Here is a 20210-nt window from a genome sequence, read left to right as displayed (position 1 = left end):
AACTCCAAATTCTGTCCCTGTCGCATCGGGAACTATCCCAGGGACTGTGAGCCCATTTTCTTTGGATAGTATCTGGGTCTGTCTGTACCTTCCCAAGAAATGTCAAGGCTGCCTGTCCCCTAGACTCGCTCCAGCCTAACTACACTGCCCTGTGCATACATACAGGACATAAATGCCCTGTGCATTTATGTATGTAGTTGTGTATAAGGAACCCAGGTGAGGATTCTTCCCAGTCTCTCCGCTGGCCCCTCCTCAGACCTATCTTGGTTACCCCAGAAGATCTAGCAAATTAATTTACCTGTTTCTTCAGGCCTAACCACCTAATCTGAGGCTGTTTTGCCTCAGCACAAAATCATTTCTCAGTCTCTTAGTGTTAGGAACTTGAAAAAAAAAAAAAAAACCAACAACCCCAAAGTCAGAAATTGCTTGCTTGACCATAATAAGCAAATGTCTTCAAGTGCCAGACTCTACCTATTTACAGGCCCCAGCAACTTAGTGTGCTCCCTCGCCCAGTCACACCTTTATATCACAGTTCCAGGAGGAATCTTGAGAGGGCAGTAACTCTATCAAGTGAGCCAATCCCCATGAGTTTTGGCTCCACTGAGAATGTACCCCTCTCTCAACCCTACCCAGTTGCTGCACTGATGTTCCTTCTGCCTCTTCCTTTAACTGGTACTTGAGTCTCACTCAGAACATCATGTGCTCTGAAGCTGTTTCAGCTAGTGCAATTTATTTCCTCACCACCCCACTGTCCTATACATGCACACATATATACTGGCAACTCATGCCCTGTATCATGTGTCCTGAAGGGATTGCCACTCAGCTCACTTCATTGTTATTCCAAGCTCATCACTCCTCCAGCCTTCATTTTAAGCTCTAACACTCTCCATTCCTTGTCACCTAAGGACTTCCTGGAGGAAGGATGTGGGCACCCAGGTTATAGCTCCCCCACCCACCATCACAGCCCCAGCCCTGCCTTCATCCTGGCTGATTCGATGCCCATACTGATAAGTCACCTGAAATTTGAGCCTTGTCTCCTCTTTCACAGTGAAAATGAAGATCCTCTAGAAAACAGTCCTTACCTTCCTTACCTTGCCATCTCTTTAAGTGTCCTGTTAGTGTCCATCCTTTCTTCCTCCCCTCCAGTCTCAGTGAAAGAGACCTCCCTTATGAAACATACACTGCAACCTGTACTCTACATTCCATCACCTCCTTCCTGCCTCTTCCAGGATCGACTCCAATCATCATCTCCTTCCACCATCCTCTAATGGCTCCTTTATCCACTAGCTTTCTTTTTATCAAAGGCTAGTTGACACACAGTGTTACATTACCAGTTTTAGGTGTACCACATAGTGATTCCACAAATCTCTACATTATGCGGTGCTCATTGCAAGTGTAGTGCTCTGTCACCATGCACTTGCAAGTGCAAGTGCTCTGTCACCATGCAACGCTATTACAATACCACTGACTATATTCCCTATGCTGTACCTTTCATCTCCATGACTTATTTATTACAAAACTGGCCCACTATCTCTTCCTGTTCTCCAAAACCACTTCCAGGTCTCTTCTGAGAAAACAGGCCTTTGTCTACACCTTCCTCCACTACCACATTAGTTTTCTCTTCCCCTCAGAGATGAGCTTCTCAAAAGGGTTGGCTACACTCCCATCTGCTAGTCCAGAGATTCGCAATGTACACCCAATGGAATCCAGTCTGCCACCTGTTTTGGTAGGCACGCTTTATACATTTTTTTAATGGCTGAAAAAAATTAGAAGAAGATTTTGTGACACATGTAAATGATGTGAAACTCACATTTCTGCCTCCATTAGTAAAGGTTTATTGGACACGGATGTGCCCATTTGTTTACCTATGGTCTGTGGCGACTTTTGCACTATAAGGCAGAGTTGAGTAGTTGCCAAAGAGACTGTAGAGTCTGCAAATAGCCTAAACTATTTACTGTCTGGTCCTTTACAGGAAAGGTTTGCTGACTTCTACCTTGGTCTCCACCAATCATCCTTCCATACTTGTACTAGAGGGATCTATCTGAAGCACAAATCTGATTATAGACAGCGCAGCCCTGCTCCAAACCATCCAGTTGACCACATTGTCTTCAGTTCTGGCTCCTTAGCCTGTCACATGATGCTCCACAAGCCCCAACTCCCGATCGCTTCTTCATCTCCTAGCTGACCCTTCTCCCCTAAATGTATTTTGCTTAATCCGTTCTGAACTCTGCAGTTTCCTGAATGCTTCATGTCATTTCCTATCTGTACGTGCCCTTCTGTGTGCTCCCTCTGCTTGAATGTGCTTCAACCCTTTCCTCACTTAACCTCAGCTCCTCTGACAAAACTCAATATAAAGGTCACTCCGTTTTCCAGGAGGCCCTCAGGCTGACTTTGGGGCCCCATGTATGCACTCCCACAACCCCCCGGGCAACTCTCTCTCTCTTAGCCTTCCTGAAGCATTATCAGGCTTGATTTGCAGGCTTGTTATTCCACAAGTCATTGGTATCCTGAGGGCAGAAACCAGGAATTTGTTATTTCTTTATTGACAGCAACCAAAATAGGTATTCCCTAAAACATACCTGAGCATCAGTGAATGTCTCTCAAATTTCACTGAGGACCATGGAAATCTCCATGTTTGCAGATGACACTAAATTCTCTTAGGGACATTGATCCAGTTCAAGGATTAAACTGAAAGAGGACTTTATAGTCCTAGGTATACAGTTAGTGCTCAATAAATATGTGATCACTGTAAAGTGTAGATAAGTTTAGCTCAGTGGTTAGCACAGTCCTTGGCTCACTGGATGTGCTCGATAAACACGGAATTGATTAAAATTGATTAATTCCTGTATTGAGAGAAAGGTCTGAAAACAAAGCTGAGGCCAAACGGTGGGAGGCCTTTATGTGGCAGACATTTTTAACTCATTAATTTCCCTGGTCAAAATTTCCCCAATGTTAATTTGGCAGCAGAAAAGGGAATGAAGGGCACCTGGATGTCTCAGTGGTTGAGCTTCTGCTTTTGGCTCAGGGCAATGATCCTGGGGTCCTGGGATAGAGTCCTGCATTAGGCTCCCCACACAAGGAGTCTGCATCTCCCTCTGCCTGTGTCTCTGCCTCTCTCTGTATATGAATAAATAAAATATTTTAAGAAAAAGGGGGGATGAATGAAATGCAGAGAGATGGACAGGAGGGGAGGCCAGTTAAGAGGTCAGAAAATGAAAAAAAAAAAGGATGGTTTAGAAAAGTGGTCTTGCTAAAAAGACAGGAGACCTTAACTTACCAGATGCAGTAGAAATGGAAAAGTGACAAGGGAGGATGGGTGCAGGAGCTGATGCAGAGGTAGGATTGACCCATCATGGCAACTGATTGGGTGAGTAGATGGGGAATGCTTGAGGAAGACCAATCGGAAGACTGTTCCATGGGATACCTGGGTGGCTCAGTGGTTGAGGGTCTGCCTCTGGCTCAGGATGTGGTGCTGGAGTTCCAAGCCCCGCATTGGGCTCCTGCATGGAGCCTGCTTCTCCTCCCTCTGCCTGTGTCTCTGCCTCTTTCTGTGTCTCTCATAAATAAACAAACAAACAAACTTTTTTTTTTTTAAAGGAAGACTGCTCCAAAGTTTTGAAGCTGCAGAACTGGAAAACGTGGGGCTACTAAGAGCATTAAAATGGTAACCAGGAGGTACAGCTCGGCTCTGGGCAGACTGGATTTAAGGGAGTGGTGGGATATCCAAGTGGAGGGTCTGTAATTCATGAGTGAAGTCAGGACCAGTGAAAGATGTGTGAGCTGTGTGCACGAGATTGAAGATATGGGAGTTCATGGGTTCTCCAAAGAACAGAGGGTAGAAAGAGACTCAGTTTTAGGGCAGTGGTATAGAGAATGTCTATATTCAATAAGTGGGAGGGAGCACCTGGGTGGCTCAGTTGGTTATGTGTTGGACTCTTGATCTCAGCTCAGGTCTTGATCTCAGGGTCATGGGTTTAGGCCCTGCCTTGGACTTCATGCTGGGTGTGGAGCCTACTTTAAAAAAATAAGAAGTGGGAGAAAGAATGGGTCACAAATATTAGTTGAGGGGAGTGCCTGGGTGGCTCAGTCAGTTAAATGTCCCACACTTGATTTTGGCTCAGGTTATGATCTTAGGGTCATGAGACTGAGCCCTATGTTGGGCTCCTCACTCAACCCAGAGTCTGCTTGGGATTCTCTCTCCCTCTCCCTCTCCCTCTGCCCCCTTCCTGTGTGTGTGCTTGTACACTCTCACTCTCTCTACAAACACAAACAAACAACAACAAAACCCCCAAATATCAGTTAGGACCCAGTATAGCCCTCAAGTTTTACATTTATTTCCTGAATATACCAGCTCAGTGTGCTAAAAAAGCAAATAACACTTTTGGTGTCATTTTCAGTGTCAAGGCTACTTGAAGTAAATAATCATATTAACCCCAGACAAGTAACCCAGTATGCTTTGTGCAGATATGGTAATGAAACCCCAAAAGAGATATTAGTAAATCTAGAAATGGTCCAGAGAAGAGCAATTAAAATAACCAAAGAGGAGAAGCAATTGATGTTTTATGAGATTAAAGGGATAAAGAACCCCTTTAATCTGGAAAAATAGCCCTAAGAATCTACAGTAGCAGCAGTAGTAATAATAGTGGCTAACATTTACTGAATAGTCACCATGTGAGATTATTCCACACCCAACGTGGGGCTCGAACTCACAACCCAGAGATCGAGTCGCACACTCTGCTGACTGACTAAACCAGCCAGGTGCCTCCTGTGTGGGATTATTCTAAACAACTAATATGTATCATTTCATTCAATCCTAACAACAATCTTACCAAGTAAGTACTATTATTATCCCCATTTTACAGATGAGGAAATTGAGGCACAGTGAAGTTAAGTAACTTGCCCAGTCTTCCAGAGAGTAAGGGAGAAGCCAGGATTCAAACCTGATCTGATTCTGGAGCATATGCTTTTATCCACAGTAGTATAAGTCTTTCAGTAAACAAGTCTTAAGATATGAATCAAGTGACCACAGTCTTGTTTACTGAGATTCAAAACTTGAGATGCCAGGCACAACTTGAGATGCATTTAAGAGGTATACATTGTTCCACTGTTTGAACTTACACTGAACATACACCATTTTTGTAAAGAAATAAAAAAGAGGTGATGCAACTTCGATATAAATGTTGAAAATATCCATTTACCCAGTAGGTAGTGAAATTCTAGAATTCATTACCCAGGGAGGTTGGAATAAGTATAAATGGTTTGAAGAATGGTTTAGTACCTATAATCGATATATTCCTCTTATAGATAACTGTAATGGCAACATATTCCTAGGGAAAGTGGATTTTTGAACTAGGTAGGAAAGAAGAGTGTGCTGGAAAGAGGGAGAATCTGCATGAGAAATGGAGGCACATCTGAGTGGTGTATGAAGTCACTCGCCTAGTTGGGTGGCATGTAACCAACTTAATTAACTTGAAGACAATTTGGGATTGCAGTGCCTTCTCTATTCGACAGACCCTCCTGGGAAGATATGATGAGTCTTCATAAATAGCATCTGGGTAGGAAACACTTTAGAGATCCTTATCCCAGCTCTTAACCAACCCACATCATGTATCCTCTGTGCATATTGGAAATGGCTGTTTCTCTAGGGAAACTAAAGGCACTTCTGGGGTTACCTAGGAATTTAAATGCTCTTTCGAATGAAGTTTGACTTTTGTTCTAAGATCTCATGAAAACAGTGCTGCCCCTAGCTGTACCTTGTACATTCGGGATGAACTCCAACCTACAAAACAATGTATGAACGGACCCAAGGTATTTATTTAAATGATACAATCCTTGGTAACTATGATTATGAATATCTTGGCTTCCCTTCATGTTAATATCTACAGATGTTAACCCATTTTTAACATAACCCAGATTTACCATTTAAATCCCAATCCCTGAATAGGAGCTAACCATTTATTTCTAGAAAATGTGAAACTACCCTCATTTCTTTTGCATTCTGTACATGGGTAAGATATTCAAAAGAAAAGAATGGGAGCATTTGCCTTAAGAGTGTAATGGTGGAAAAAAAAGAGTGTAATGGAAAAAACAAAATTCAATGACTGGCTACTTCCCTGAAGACTAGGATGATGTATTGGTGGCTTATACAAATACCAGATTCCTTACTGTCTCTCTCTTTTTTTCCTGTAACTTCATCTTTTCAAAACAAAGGAATCAGATCCCAGCTCCCTTAAGAAACCATATAATCATTTTTCTGTTTTGGATAAATTAATATTAGCAGAGATAATTTAGTAGGATGCCTGAAAAAGCTATTTTCAATTTGACCATCATCAAAGCTAAAGTCAAGTGTTAAGACTTTTTTTTTGGTCAATTATCTTCTCTATCTCACAACCTCCGAGGGGGTGAAGGACCTGTCAAGTACAGAAAGATCATTTCCTGGTTCTTCCTGATTGTGAGGTTTATAAATACTCCTACATTCCTAGTACAGTACATTACACTGTACTTGACATTGATCGAGTACTGCGTTAAATCTTGGCTTAGAGGTGAAAGAATTGGAATGGGCCCAGAGAAAGATAATGACCATAATTAAAGGTCTGGAAAATGGGATGGAGGACAAAAACTATATAAATTGAGGAAATCTGAAGGCTCTTGGATGCCTTCTTTATTTTCTAATATTTTAATTTTCTAATTTCTTTTCAGCATTGAGGAAGCTCAACTATATCAGAAAATGTTTATCATCAATCAAGGGGTCATCAAAATCTGAGTGTATGCAAGTCACAGTGATTTCTGAACCCAATTCAAAAATAATGGAAAGACCATAGAGATCCTTTCAAACAAGGATACATCACTCGCGCCACTTCTTCCCATAATTCATTCAGCAAACATTCCTTGAATGCCTACCATATGTGACAGGCAGTGTTATAGGTATGGACAGAAATATTTGTCCTCTAGGAACTTACTTTCCAATGAGGAAGGAGAGACAGTGAACAATAATAAGACAGCAAACATAATCAAAGGATAAATCATAGAATATTTCAGAAGGTGATAGAGAAATGGAGCAGGCGAAGGGGACCAGGAATGGGAAGATTAGAAATTTAAAGGGGGTGTCCAGGATAGGCATGTTTGGGCAAATGAGAGTCAGCAAAATTGTTGCAGCGAAAAAGTAGAATCCTGACAGGGCTGAGGGCATTTACCTCGTGATAGGATGCTTACAACGCTGTGTCAATCAGTCAGGGGGCACTGGAAGAGTTGGTGCAGCGTTTAGAAAAATGGATGAATTCCGTCTTGGCTGTAAGTTTGAAGTGTCGCAGGATAGAAATAAGTAATTAGCAGGTCTGCAGCCAAAGAGAAACATTTGAGATCGAGATGTCGCTTTGGAATTACTTATCCACAGTGGCTGAAGCGGTGGGAATGAAGAAGTGAGCTCGCCAAAAGAGAGCAGAGTGGAAAGAAGGGGAGAGCCTCACTAATGAATGTGTGCATTTTAGGAGATGGAGACAAAAATCGAGAAAGGGGGGTACACTTTTTTTTTTTTTCCTGATCAGAGATAGACGAGACGAGCCGGCATCGTGCGCGTCCTTTTATTCCTCCCCTTTCATTTCTCCCTAATGTAAACCGGCTCTCTTCATGACAAAACCCTGCCGCGCGGCACCACACCCCCTTGGGGCGCGAGTCTTTCTTCAAGACCTTTTGAAGGTAAGGAGAAGAGAACTAACTTTTACGGAGCATCCCACGCGTGCCACGTGTTTGGGGTTCCAAATCCCGGGGTGCTCTCCTCTCCATCCCACCCACCTCTTCGCTGTCACACTCTTGCCTCCTTCAGCAGCGTCGGCTCCCGGAGGGCTGGAGCACTGGACAGGCCGGCAGAAAACAAAGAGCCCAGCTGGAAGGAAAAGCAAAGCAAAGCAAACAAAACCCCCTGCTAGGGGTAGAGACCTGGCGCCGCGGCCTTGAACCTCCGCCTCCAGCCCTCCCGGCGCCCTGCCCCTAGGCCTCGCCCCTCGGCCCCGCCCGAGCCTCTCCGCAGGCCCTGCCCCTTGCCCCGCGGCCCACGCTCATTTGCCGGCGCCCTTCCGCTCGGCTTCCTCATTGATCCGCGGTCACCTCCTTCAGTGTGCTCTCCGCTTAGCTCCGCCCCCCGCGAAGAGGCCGCGCGGCGCAGGCTCGGCTCTTGGTCACTCGCGGACCTTATTCCGTGTAGCTTTCCCCTTCTTCCCGGCATTCCTGCTTCCGCTTTCTCACAGCTCTTTGCTTTTTCCACCTCTGAGGCACTTCGCGCCCAGAGGTTCGGTGACGTCATCTCTCTGCGCTGCGCGGACACCCGCCAGTGGAAGAAGGAACAGCTCCGCCGCCCTTCGCCTCTTTTGTTGGGCTGCTGCTCCTCCGGAATCATGGCGCCGTCACTGTGGAAGGGGCTGGTGGGCGTCGGCCTCTTTGCCCTAGCCCACGCGGCCTTTTCCGCTGCGCAGCGTAAGTGCCGCTGGGAACCGCGACCGCTCTTGTGCGGGACTCCGGGGACGGTGTGTGGGCGCACCCTGAGGGAGTGTAGGACTGAATTGTCCCAGGAATGATCATTTGAGCCCTTAGAGTTGGGGGTGACTCCGAGAAGCGGCGCGGGGCTTCCCGGGGGAAGGCTCCGAGTCTGAGTTTGAGATGGGCATCTGAGACTGCGGCAGAGGTGGAAGGGGAAGGGGGCGTCTGGGAGAGAGCCCCGAGCGGGCTGCAGGGTGGGCAACGAGGGAGTCCGTCGGGCCGCAGGGTGGCCAGAGAGGGAGTCTGTCTGGGAATCCGGGACAGGTGATGTCAGATCCAACGTGGGGCTGATCAGGCAAAGTGTCAGATTGAGGACCTCGGATGCTCGTGGTCCGATGACAGCTAGGTGGACAGTATTTGGGCACTTCTGGGCTGTCCAGGCTAAGACTGAGAAGTTAAACGACCGTTTGCCTCATGGGAGCACTGTGGTACAGAAGAAAGAGCACTGGACTGGGAGTCTGGAGGGCTGGTTCTGAAAAACTTGTCTTACGGCTAAATCTGTGTGACCTTGGGCAAGTCATGTCCCTTCTCTGAGCCTTCATTGAGGTGGATTTTAATTCTTGCCTTTTCTGTGTCACAGAGTGATTGAGAAGTTTAAAAGAAAAAAAAGTAAAAGTACTTTAACATACGAATACAATTGTATCATCAAGAAGAAACTTGGAGTCCAGCAGAGGAGGTAGTGCAGTCTTGAGACAGCTGATCTCTTTTGAGGTCTTCCTTCTCTACTAGAACAGGGGTCAGCAAACTCTGGTGGGTGGGCCAAATGCAGTCTCTCTCCTGTTTTTGAAGTGAGCTAAGAAAGTTTTCACATTTTTAATTTGTTGGGGGAAAAAGCGAAAGAAAATCATTTTATGATCCATGACAATTCTATAAAATCCAACTTTCAATGTCCATCAATGAAGTTTTCTTGGCAGACAGCCACACCCATTCATTTAGGTATTGTCTGGCTGCTTTCAAAGTGGGGAGTTGAGTAATCGACACAGAGACACTATGGCCTCCATGGCTCAAAATATTTATCTGACTCTTTACAGGAAAAGTTTGCTAACCTCTGTCCTAGCCTATAGAGCCCACGAGGGCAGCCCATTTTGTTCATTGCTGCGATCTTTGTGCTTAGCACAATGTTCCCCACAGTGGGTACTCAATAAATTGGTTGAATGAAGGAAGTGAATTCAAAGTTGAACTTTATTCATTTGCTAGAGTACTTTCCAACTGTAGGAATAAAATAGAAAATGAAATGTGAATTCCTTCAAAGCTCTAATTTTCTTTCAAGATAAAACCATTTGTTTTATTATATACAAGTAAAATGATCCAGTTACTTTAACTATGTTTTACATACGTGTATTGACATTTGTCTGACAGAAACTTAGCTTTATTTTTTAAATATGTTTTTATTTTGAAATTTTAGATTTACAGAAAAGTTGCAAAGATGGTACAGAGTTACTGTATACCCCCACCCAGTTTCCCCGCACTGGTAACATCTTATATTACCATGGTATATTGTCACAACTAAGAAACCGACACTGGTATGATACTCTTAACTAAAGTCTAGCTTTTATTTGGGTTTTACCAGTTTTTCCAATAAGGTCTTCTATTCAGGAATCAATGCAGGGTGTCACATTACATTTGGTTGTCATGTTTCCCCAGTCTTTTCTATCCTGTGATGGTTTCTTCAAAGCTCCAGTCTTTAATGATAACAATAGTAATAGCTAACCTTTATTAAGTGCTTGCTACGTGTCACCGAATTAAGCGCTTTACATGTAATATCTAACTCAGTCCTACCAAAAGCACTGTGAGGTAGCTATTGTCATCGCTTTTGAAAGATGAAGTCAAGACACACATAGCTGGGAAACTTGCACACTTACAGAGATGATGGTGGGGCCAGGATTCAAAGACAAGCAGTTTGACTCTAGAGCCTATGTGCTACACTGCTTTATGAAATTCCGTTTCGTGTAAGTGGCTGAAATTGTGCTTGTGCTTAGGTGCTAGAGGTACAGTGATGCCCCAAGGGAGTTCAAAGTCAAGTGGAGAAACAAGTAAAATCAATAAATAATCACAACAAAGTGATAGAGATGCTACACTAAGCATGTAAGGATGCTTGGAGACAGGCCCCAGGGTGGGAGGTGGGGGGCACGGGGGTTAAGGAAAGTATCTTAGAGCCTTCCTGCTTGCAGTTCAATGGACCAGCTTTGGGAGAATCACCTGGGAGCTTGTTAGACATGCAGAAAGTCAGACTCCACCCTAGAGTTTTTTGAATCCTAATCTGCAGTTTAATAAGATCCCCAGGTGATTTGTCTGCACAGTCATTTGAAAAGCACTACCCTAGAAGAGATTAGGATAGTATGGAGTACTGCATCATTTTCCACAGTTGACTTCAGCTGTAAAAATTTACAGTACTTTACTCACTGAAGTCCAACCGCTTCATTTTCCAGATGAGGAAATGCCTGGTTAGAGGTAGTGTTAGAGTCAGATTAGGTTGTGTGCAAAGAAGAAAGCTGTCTAGGAACTGAACAAACAGTAGGAAGTTAGCCAAACCTATTTTTGGTATTGGATTGATGTTTCTTTTACACTGGTCCTTATGTTAAACTTGTGAGATAAAACTTCAGAAATGTCTCTAAACACATTCTCTTTTAAAAGTCACCACGTGTTCACTCACAGCAATTTGGGTTTTTTTTAGTCCACAGCACATTGTTAAATAGGGATTGTGCAAGGTTTTTTGAGAATTAGAATTTTGTGTTTCTGTTTAGATGAGGATGCCTTGGGGCATTTGTCACTGCAGTGGGACCTCTTTATAATGCTTATGTTGGGAAAAGATTGATATTTATCTTTGAAGCTAGTTGTGTCATGTCTGAACTGTAGCAGTAGATAGCATACTGTTGTACTATGGCATGCTCTTCTTTGCTGTAATGAACTTTATTATGGCAGAATGGCTACCATGTGTCTAATTTAATCTTCACATTATCCCCATTTTACTGTTGCAGAAGCTTAGGAGAAAGATACTGTATTTCTTTGATTCTAAGACATACTTCCCCTCCCACTCCTACATTTTAACACTCTGCAATTGAGATACATGTTACAATGCATGAGGATGTCTTATGGTTCAGTGAGATAAAGTCAGTGCCAGTAAGTTGAGGAGCTGGTTTTATGATCCAGGTTTATCAGCTTCCAAATCCTCATCCTTTTATACCTTGCTGCTTCCCGAGGCTAAGGCAGCAGCAGAATTATAATTTAATCGGAGAGGCAGAAATTGATGTCCTGGAATTTCTCCTATTTGACCACTGCCCCAGCTTATTCTCTCAGGAAGAAACATCCCTACCAATCTTACTTTGTCCATACTGTGTGATGGTGGTGCTATTTCAGAGTTGAGATTTTCTGTCGGCTTATTCATTTTTAAATAATTGTGATTTCTTTGACCAGTTAGTGAAAGAAACTTATTTTTAGAAGATTCTAGTTTTCCCATAGTACCGAAAGGAAAAAAAAATGTTTAGGTATTTCTTCCTCGTACTTGTTCACCTTTGACTTTTACTGTGTTTTATAAGGTGACAAAGCAGGTCATGATAAAAGTAAAATAGTTCAAGATCAGGCTGACTGCCTTAGAAGATAGAGGTTTTTGAGGAATCCGGGATTAGCATTACTTTATGTAGCATATAAGTCAGCTGCTTCTTTGATATATTGATTTGCTTGCATTTTAAGAAAGAAAAATGGGCTACAATTTCCTTAATGGTATGCTTCTGGTTTATAGATCGTTCTTATATGCGATTAACAGAAAAGGAAGATGAATCACTGCCAATAGATGTAAGTTGGTCATTTATATTCCGTTAAAATATATTTTAAAAATTAGCCACATAGCTTATTATAATTTTTTTTACTGGTTCTTGTTCTCTTAAAATTTTCCAGACATGAAGTAACATCTGTTCACTACTTTACTCTTTGTCACTCATTGTAAAACCCAAAGATTTGGAAACAAAAGATTTTTTGTTTGGTTTCTAAAAAAGATTTCTGTTTGGTTTCTAAAACTTTAGTTTTAAGTAGTCATTCTAGAAGTTGCTCTGTTCATAGTCTGAGTTGATTACTTGACTTTTTCTTAGCAAAGTTCCTTTTTATGTAAAGTCTAAGAACAAGCAAAACCAAACATTGTTGGGGGACATATATGTCGGTGGCAAAACTAAAAAAAAAACCAAACAAGGAAGTGTTGTTTTTAAACTGAAATGATATGTGATCTTCACTCACTATTTTTCATCTTTAATGGATTTTAAATGACAAAATAGTAATTTCTCTGCAATAGAATCAAACAGTAAGTGTAAAAAGAAAAACTGACCCCCATACAGTAAAAAAAGAAGTGACCTCACTGCTCAGCAGTTCTGCTGCTACTCCTACCAGCTTGGAGTATGTCAGTAGTTCAGCTTTCCTCCTGTGAATGAATAAACAGCACTATACTTACTTACATTATGTATAGTTTTGCCTAATGAAAACAGCTTTTCTTTTGAAAAGTTATTATCTATGTGTATACATGTACAATTTTATAATTTTCATTTTATTACTTAACAGTTTATCTTGATGTAACTTCACAATTTACCACATTCTTGTTAATGGTGCTTTTGATTGCATTGTATGAAATAGGTCTTGGTATGCTGGTGGCGGGAATGTGTAAACTGGTATAACATGTAATATTAGTTTTAATTTAGAAAGTTAGAGTAAAAGCTTGTGGCTAATTTTGACTTTAGTTTGTAATGAAAGTTATGATAGATGAGACTATTAAGCCACTCTCCTGTATCACCTTTGCTTTGTAATAGATTACGTCCCCTACCACCACCCATATACTCATTTATATCTGTTTAAAATAGCTGCTTCTGTTTACAAATTGGGAAATTTGAAAAATATGGAAAAATCACAATCAAGAAAATCAAATGTGCCTATAATCCCAGCTTGTTTAACATCAAACATTGCAAGTCTTTGCTTGCACAACCTCTTTGGAAAACGTTTCAGTATTACCTAATGAAGTTGAAAGTGTGTATACTCTCCCCAAGTGATTCTACTCCCATTTGCCAGGAGACCTACTCCAGGATATCCATATTGGCATTGTAAAAGTAACACACAGGAAACAGCCCACATAGCCATCAGCAGTGGAATGAATAAATTGTGGTATTTTCATATAATGAAATATAAAACACAATGAAAATGAATGGACTACAAGGAAATACTACAACAGGGATGAATCTCACAAAAAAGTTCAAAAGTGGGAAAAAGTAAGCAATATACATTTTAGAGGTACATACATAGCTGGTAAAATTATAAAGAAAAGCCTTAAAGCATTTATATATAATTCAGTACAGTAGTTAACTTTGGGGGAGGGTGTGTGGGACTTGGAAAGGTACTGATAGTTTTATTTCTTAAGCTGGCTGGTGGGTCTAGGGATGTTCTTTTTATGCTCAGTGATATTTAACAATAATATATTAACAAATTCTTAGTTGCTCTTGCAAACAGGTAATAGTTGGTAACTGAGTTCTGAATGGCTCAGTACCTGTTTGCTATTTGGGCAAAACCTACAAGTATTTTTGCAGCTGATCCACAGAGTTTATAGAAGATTTTATTGTGTCTGAGTTCAAATTATTTAAAGTGAGGATTGACTCCTTGATAGGATCTGGGAGAAATACCTGTCAGAGGCTAAAATGAGATGGAGGGAAAATTGTAAATTTTTATGATAATATTTGTATGTTATTTGATAATCTCAATCTTTATACTCACAGATAGTTCTTCAGACACTTCTGGCCTTTGCAGTTACCTGTTATGGTATAGTTCATATTGCAGGAGAGTTTAAAGACATGGATGCCACTTCAGAACTAAAAAATAAGTAAGTCTTTCCCTTTTCACAGGCATTTTGTTTCATAGGGGTTTTGCTTCACTAATGTAATTTAAAACGTCTGTTTTCTAGTACATAAAAATTGATTTTGTTTTTACATTCGATGATGCAGTTTGTGTAAATAATGAGGTCAAAATATTGAGGCAGTGTTTGATATGATAGAAAAATGGAAGTTGAATGACAGATTATTGACCTTAGATGTCATATTATATTTGCTTAAAATTATTTATCGGCCAGATGGTTGGAAGGGAATAGACAAATAGGAAGATAGTCCCTCAGAAATGTTTTCCTTTCATCCTTTCTTTTTTTCCTTCCCTCCCCTTCCACCTTCCCTTCCTTTTTTTCCCCTCTTTTTATCCACATGTCCCAGCTTAGTCTTTGGAAAAATAGGGGTTTTTGGTTGTTTTCCTCAATCACTTGAACCTAGACTGTGACATAAACTGCTCGCTGGCCCTTTCTGTTTCGTGGATTACAGTATACTTGTCGTCCTGCTTTCTGTTTTCTCCTGTACTTCTTCTAAGCTATTTTCTTGAACTTGGCTTGCTTTTCTTTTCCATGTTTCCTACTTTCATAAAATTATCCTTTAGCTCTGTTCAAATCCATCCCTGGACTTTACCTACCTTCTTGAGCCTGGAAATTTTAACCCTTTACAATGTGTTCTTAGAAGGGTTCACAATAAACATTTATTTGTTAGAGGAAACTCACCCCCTCGCTATTTTTACTTTTTAATTTACATTTTAAATAGTCACATGTCAGACTTCCTGTTTTATGTGGGAGTATACTTGGAATTTTAGGTGGGTTGACTTTAAGATTTGAGTTTTTTAACAAGGCAGAATTCTGCTCTTTTTTTTCCAGGAAAATTATGTTAAACAAACGAATACTAAAAGCCATACATTTAGGTGTTTGTGAACTTTATTTGACTATGTATATCTCACTAGGAAAGAAGAAAGGATACTCTACTATCACCACCCACTGTAGTTCTTACAAAGAGTCTACCAAGAATCACAGGCAAAGGGCCAGGAAAGAAAGAAGTAAAACAGAATGGCATTAAGTAGGTGGTAGCAAAATATATAAATTTAGTAGGTGGTAGCAAAATATATGAGTTTGGACAACAGTAGGTACTGAAGGGCCAAAAGGAGTTTTTTGTTGTACTTGAAAGATTCTTGGAAACAGATCTGTGAAATGATCATATTGCTTGAATAGTGAGGGCCAAATGCGAATAATCAAAGGTACAATCTATGTACTGGTTTTTTAAAAGACTATTTGGCATGGGCTAGCTAGTTTGAGATTTACAAAAGTGATTAAAGTTGAGCGATTATTTGTGCTGTATTCATAATCATCTTGGAAGGAGTGGCTTAAAGAAAGATTTGAGAGCTTTATGTTGCTTTCCAGGTTTCTTATTTACCTTGTACAGGAAAAAAAAAAAACGAGACACAGTATGCTTACCATCTATAGTCTGATTTCATGGATTTAAACTTGGTTAAGACTATAATCTATAACAAATTCATAATTCATTAGAAGCCTGCTTGTTTTCAAATAGGCTTTTGTACAGGTTTATCTGAAGTGGATGCTTTGTTGTTGTTTTTTTTTCTTTTAAGGACATTTGACACATTAAGGAATCATCCATCATTTTATGTATTTAATCATCGTGGTCGAGTACTGTTCCGGCCTTCGGATACAACAAGCTCTTCAAATCAAGATGCATTGTCCTCCAACACATCATTGAAGTTACGAAAACTTGAATCACTGCGTCGTTAAGATTTTTACAAATTATGATAACAGGACAGGACACAGAGCTGGAATATTGGAGTTTGGGGTATAAAACACTCCCCCCCCCCCCCATCATCAGTATTTATATTATATTGATCTTTCAGACCTAACTAAAAAAAGTCTATGGCCCTTGTTTGTACACTGTTAATCAGATCATTCATGGAGTATAAGTTATCTGTGAAATGAGTCTTTGATCTTTCATAGAGAGAATTCTTTCTTTCCATTTAAAACAAATTCATATCTTTTGTAAAGTCACTGTTTCGAACACATTTCCTTGAAAAATGTTGATGATTTTGTAATTATTTATTTTCTTAGATTTCTTTTGCACTTGAGTTCTTAGGATCCTTTTGGAAATAATGTGACTACTGCATTTTGCAGCATGAATGAAAGTTAAAACGTCTTTGGTTCTTAATGACAAATTAACTTCTCTAAAGAGACCAAAATGGTGGCTTATCAGTTTTTCTTATGCCCCCTAAAAAATGGCTCTGCTTCAGCAGATGCTTGCCAGTTTCTAATTTCTCATGACTTCTTGCCCCACCCCACTCCCATATACCTTCTAACATCGACTGTCTTGTTTCATCACTTCTCTGGGGTTCTGTGTGCAGTGAGCAACTCTTGTGTCAGAAATTCTTTGTCATAAATATATTTAACAAATTCAACTTGCTGTAAAGCTACTGTGTTCTCTTCATTTCTCTGTCAAAAATTTCCCCAATTGATTATGTAGTTAAAGAATAGTTGAAGATAGACCAAAAAGACCATTCATGATTTCATTAATTATCCTGCCTGTGTAGAAGAATAGTAATCACTGAAGAAAACTGACTACTTGTCATCAGCCAGTTTAACTTATTCAGAGTCTCTGTTATTTTATTGCATACTAAACTAGTGAATTAGTAAAACTCAAGGAAACTTCTCATCAAAGATAGGCTTCAAAGGCATTGGAACAAATATATTTTAAATATTTGGAACTAGTATCTTCAATTAAAAACAAGATCATTTAAGAAACTTTTTCAGCTTTGGATTTGTTAGCAGGCTTAGAGCTTTTCCATCTTTGTTGGATGCTGCTGAAGGTGAGGATGAGGGGACAGAGTAGACTTTTTCTAGAAACAGTAATTTTGGGTTTAGGGAAATTTGGCTAGCTCTTTGATCTGCAGGGAGCTTAGCATTTCTTTGTAGAGCAGATTGCTTTTGTTGAACTGTGCAGGCAAGGAAACATTGCTTTTGTTGAGTCGTATAGGTGCAAAGGGAATAACTATGCAGACTTGAAAAGCAATATGCTTTTGGCAAGAGTCATAAGATGTCCTTCTGCTTGATGGTTTTTTTTTCCTCTTAGAAATGAACCTCAGCTCTTCTGTTTTGCCTGGTAACAAACAGTCCTAAAGCATGAGACTCTTTGGTCATTGAGTTTTTACTGTTGTTTAGTTTTGTTTTGCCAACCCAGTCTGTCTGTGGAACACTGACTCTGATCTCTAAGGAGAACAATGTTAGAAATCTGCTGATAGCCTGAGATAATGTAGAAAAGACTGAAAAATGGAATCAGGGGTTAATGTGGTGATAATTAAATCAAAATATTGTATGAGAAGCTCCTTCTATCAGGCTTGTCTACCATTTCTTCAGGTATGACTTGATTTGCAAGAGCCTCTTCTCTTTGAGGGCTGCCTTCCTTTTTTATTATTCGCATACTTTCAGTGCAGCCATTTAAAGGGTACAGTTCTGTGGTTTTGTAATATAGTCGCAAAGTTGTACAGCCACTACCATAATGAATTTTAGAACATTTCTATCACCCCCACGAGAAATGCTGTACCCTTTAGTGGGCGCCTCTCATATCCTTCTGCCTCCCAGCCCCAGGCAGCCGCTAATCTACTTTCTGCCTCTATAGATTTGCCTGTTGTGGTCATTTAATAGGAATGGATTCGCACAATGTCTGGTCTTTAGTGACTGGCTTCCCAAGTAGAGTTTTGTTCTATGTGGATTAAGAACTTCTCCCTTTGAGAACTGTGATCAGTTTCTTAGTCAATCTTAGGCTGAATAGTTTTTCCTCATAACCAAGCACTCATGATATACTACTATTTATAATATTTTGGCTAGTCTCTAGAATGGATACTGAATCTTTGCCCAGTCAGGAAAGTCCTGATGCCCGATAATTTGGCAGATAATTGACATTGTTTTCAGGTGTGTCTGACTTTGCTAGCAGCTTGTATACCTCGGGCCAGGTGAGCTTTCCAAATTTCTTCTTTATAATTTCCTCCAATGGATTCTGTTTTCTTTTTCAAGTATGTATCATAGGACTAAAGGTGATTTGGGTGCATCGTAACAGTGCTAAATGGATTAAATTCAGAATTTTATTTATAATATTTTGAGACAGTTATGACTACCTAGTGTAGTCCAAAAAAAATGTAGTGGTGTGAGCTAGTTAAGCCTCCAGTTGACTGTGATTTTAGTGACGTTCAGAAGTGTTTGCTATTGAAGGCTCTCTAGAACATAGGAAGAGACTTTTTAATAACTAGGGAACCAGCCAATGCTATGGGCTAATGGCCCAGCCACAGAAAATGCAGATCGGTGGACTGGAGACCATGATGCTCTGTAATTCCCTAATGATTGTTTCCTAAGCACTGTGGCTTATTTTTGAGTGGCATGACAGCATCTTCCTGGTTGTATGTGGCCTGTTTCCATGATGTATTGAGTAGTGTTGTTTGTTGTGAACATCGATGCCTGTAACACCAAGCTAAACACCTTCTTTTGGATATGTTTCCTCTCTTTAAATGGCCTTGCCCTGTCCAATAAATAAATGATTGTCTCACCCTGTTTTTGGTAGTGGTTTTTGTTTTTGTTTTTGTTTTTAAAATCCCATTCTCTTCTGCTTCTCTGTCCCCAGAAAAATGTAAGAGCTAATCTTATGACTGTATTTTTTTCTCCCAGTGTGATGCTGTTCTACTAAATTCAATAGATACTTTTTATTGTACATGTAAAGTCGAACTGCAATTTTATGGTTTTTTTAGTGTCAGAATGTGTAATCTCATTTATATTTATCAAAGGACCTTTGGGGTAGAAGAATTTTAGTCCTTGAATATCAGCATCCAATCATTCCATCACAAATTTGTTATAAGTTTAGATTTAACAGAAAATCATTATGATTCAGAAGTATCAGGGGGCAAATCCAGAGTCTGATGAAAACCCAAGGGGAGGTTCTGGTTTGTCAAACTTGGCATGTATCTTGAGTAGTTTGACAAATAGCACTAGCAATATTCAGATCTACCTAGGAGTATCTCAAAGTAACCTACAAATCAAGTATTGTCTAAAAAAGGGAAAAATCAAGATGATATATGCACATGGCAAAAACAAAAAAATCAGATGGTACAGAAAGGCATGTCATTAAAACTTGCCTTCTTCCCTTCTGTGCCTAATGCTTCTCTCCAAAGGTAACCAGCTTAGAGTGCCCTGTATATTCTTTGGGGGGAAAATTATTTGCCAGTGAATATATATTTAAGAAATTTTACGTTAATGGAGTCAAACTGTATATACTCTTCTGTACCTTGCTGTTTTTGCTGTGTCTTACAAGATCTTTCTGTATCAGGATATACAGAAATACCTCATTATTTTTAATGACTATGTGGTATTCCAATGTATGAATGTGTTACAAATGTTCAAACAATGATGGGATCTCAGATTGTTTTCAATATTTTACTATTGCTAGACCATTTTACAGTGAACATACTTGTACATATAAGGAGATTATACCCGCAGAATTAATCTTAGCAATTGAATTGCTAGTCAAAGGGTACTTTTCATTTGCACTTAAGTAGTTATTGCCAAATTGTTCTCCAGGAATCTTGGCCCAGTTATTCTCCCACGTATAATTTGTAAGAATAATTATTTCCAAGGCCCACGTTGATACTGGGCTTTGGATTAAACATTTGATCATCTGAAACTGAATAAATGATATCTTGCATCTTACTTTAGCTATATTGCATGTTAATGAAGGATATGGAACACATTTTCATGCTTATTGGTTACTTATATTTCATTTTCTGTGAATTGTGTGGTCATGTTCTGT

General features: G+C 40.2%; 2 protein-coding genes across 2 annotated transcripts in view; one reads left to right on the top strand and one right to left on the bottom strand.

Moving 5' to 3' along the window:
- Nucleotides 1-7986, bottom strand: part of SLC9A6 (solute carrier family 9 member A6) — a 63599-nt gene extending 55613 nt beyond the window's left edge. The window contains exon 1 of the mRNA XM_072743804.1: nt 7792-7986. The gene's annotated coding sequence lies outside the window, so the exon portion shown is untranslated. The remainder of the gene's footprint in view (nt 1-7791) is intronic.
- Nucleotides 7987-8013: 27 nt separating this feature from the next.
- Nucleotides 8014-18961, top strand: MMGT1 (membrane magnesium transporter 1). Its single transcript, XM_025987847.2, has 4 exons — nt 8014-8469; nt 12272-12324; nt 14277-14380; nt 15988-18961. The coding sequence occupies exons 1-4, from the start codon at nt 8391-8393 to the stop codon at nt 16145-16147; spliced, it is 396 nt and encodes a 131-aa protein (XP_025843632.1). The 5' UTR covers nt 8014-8390; the 3' UTR covers nt 16148-18961.
- The last annotated feature ends 1249 nt before the right edge of the window (nt 18962-20210 follow it).

Source organism: Vulpes vulpes, chromosome X, assembly GCF_048418805.1.
Source record: "Vulpes vulpes isolate BD-2025 chromosome X, VulVul3, whole genome shotgun sequence".
NCBI classification, from domain to species: domain Eukaryota; kingdom Metazoa; phylum Chordata; class Mammalia; order Carnivora; family Canidae; genus Vulpes; species Vulpes vulpes.
This window is presented reverse-complemented; position numbering and strand designations above follow the sequence as displayed.

Coding starts and splice junctions, on each gene's coding strand:
- MMGT1 (XM_025987847.2), top strand. CDS start 8,391: ATGGCGCCGTCACTGTGGAAGGGGCTGGTGGGCGTCGGCCTCTTTGCC. Junction 12,325..14,276: donor ATGAATCACTGCCAATAGAT/GTAAGTTGGTCA, acceptor TTATACTCACAG/ATAGTTCTTCAGACACTTCT. Junction 14,381..15,987: donor ACTTCAGAACTAAAAAATAA/GTAAGTCTTTCC, acceptor TTTTCTTTTAAG/GACATTTGACACATTAAGGA.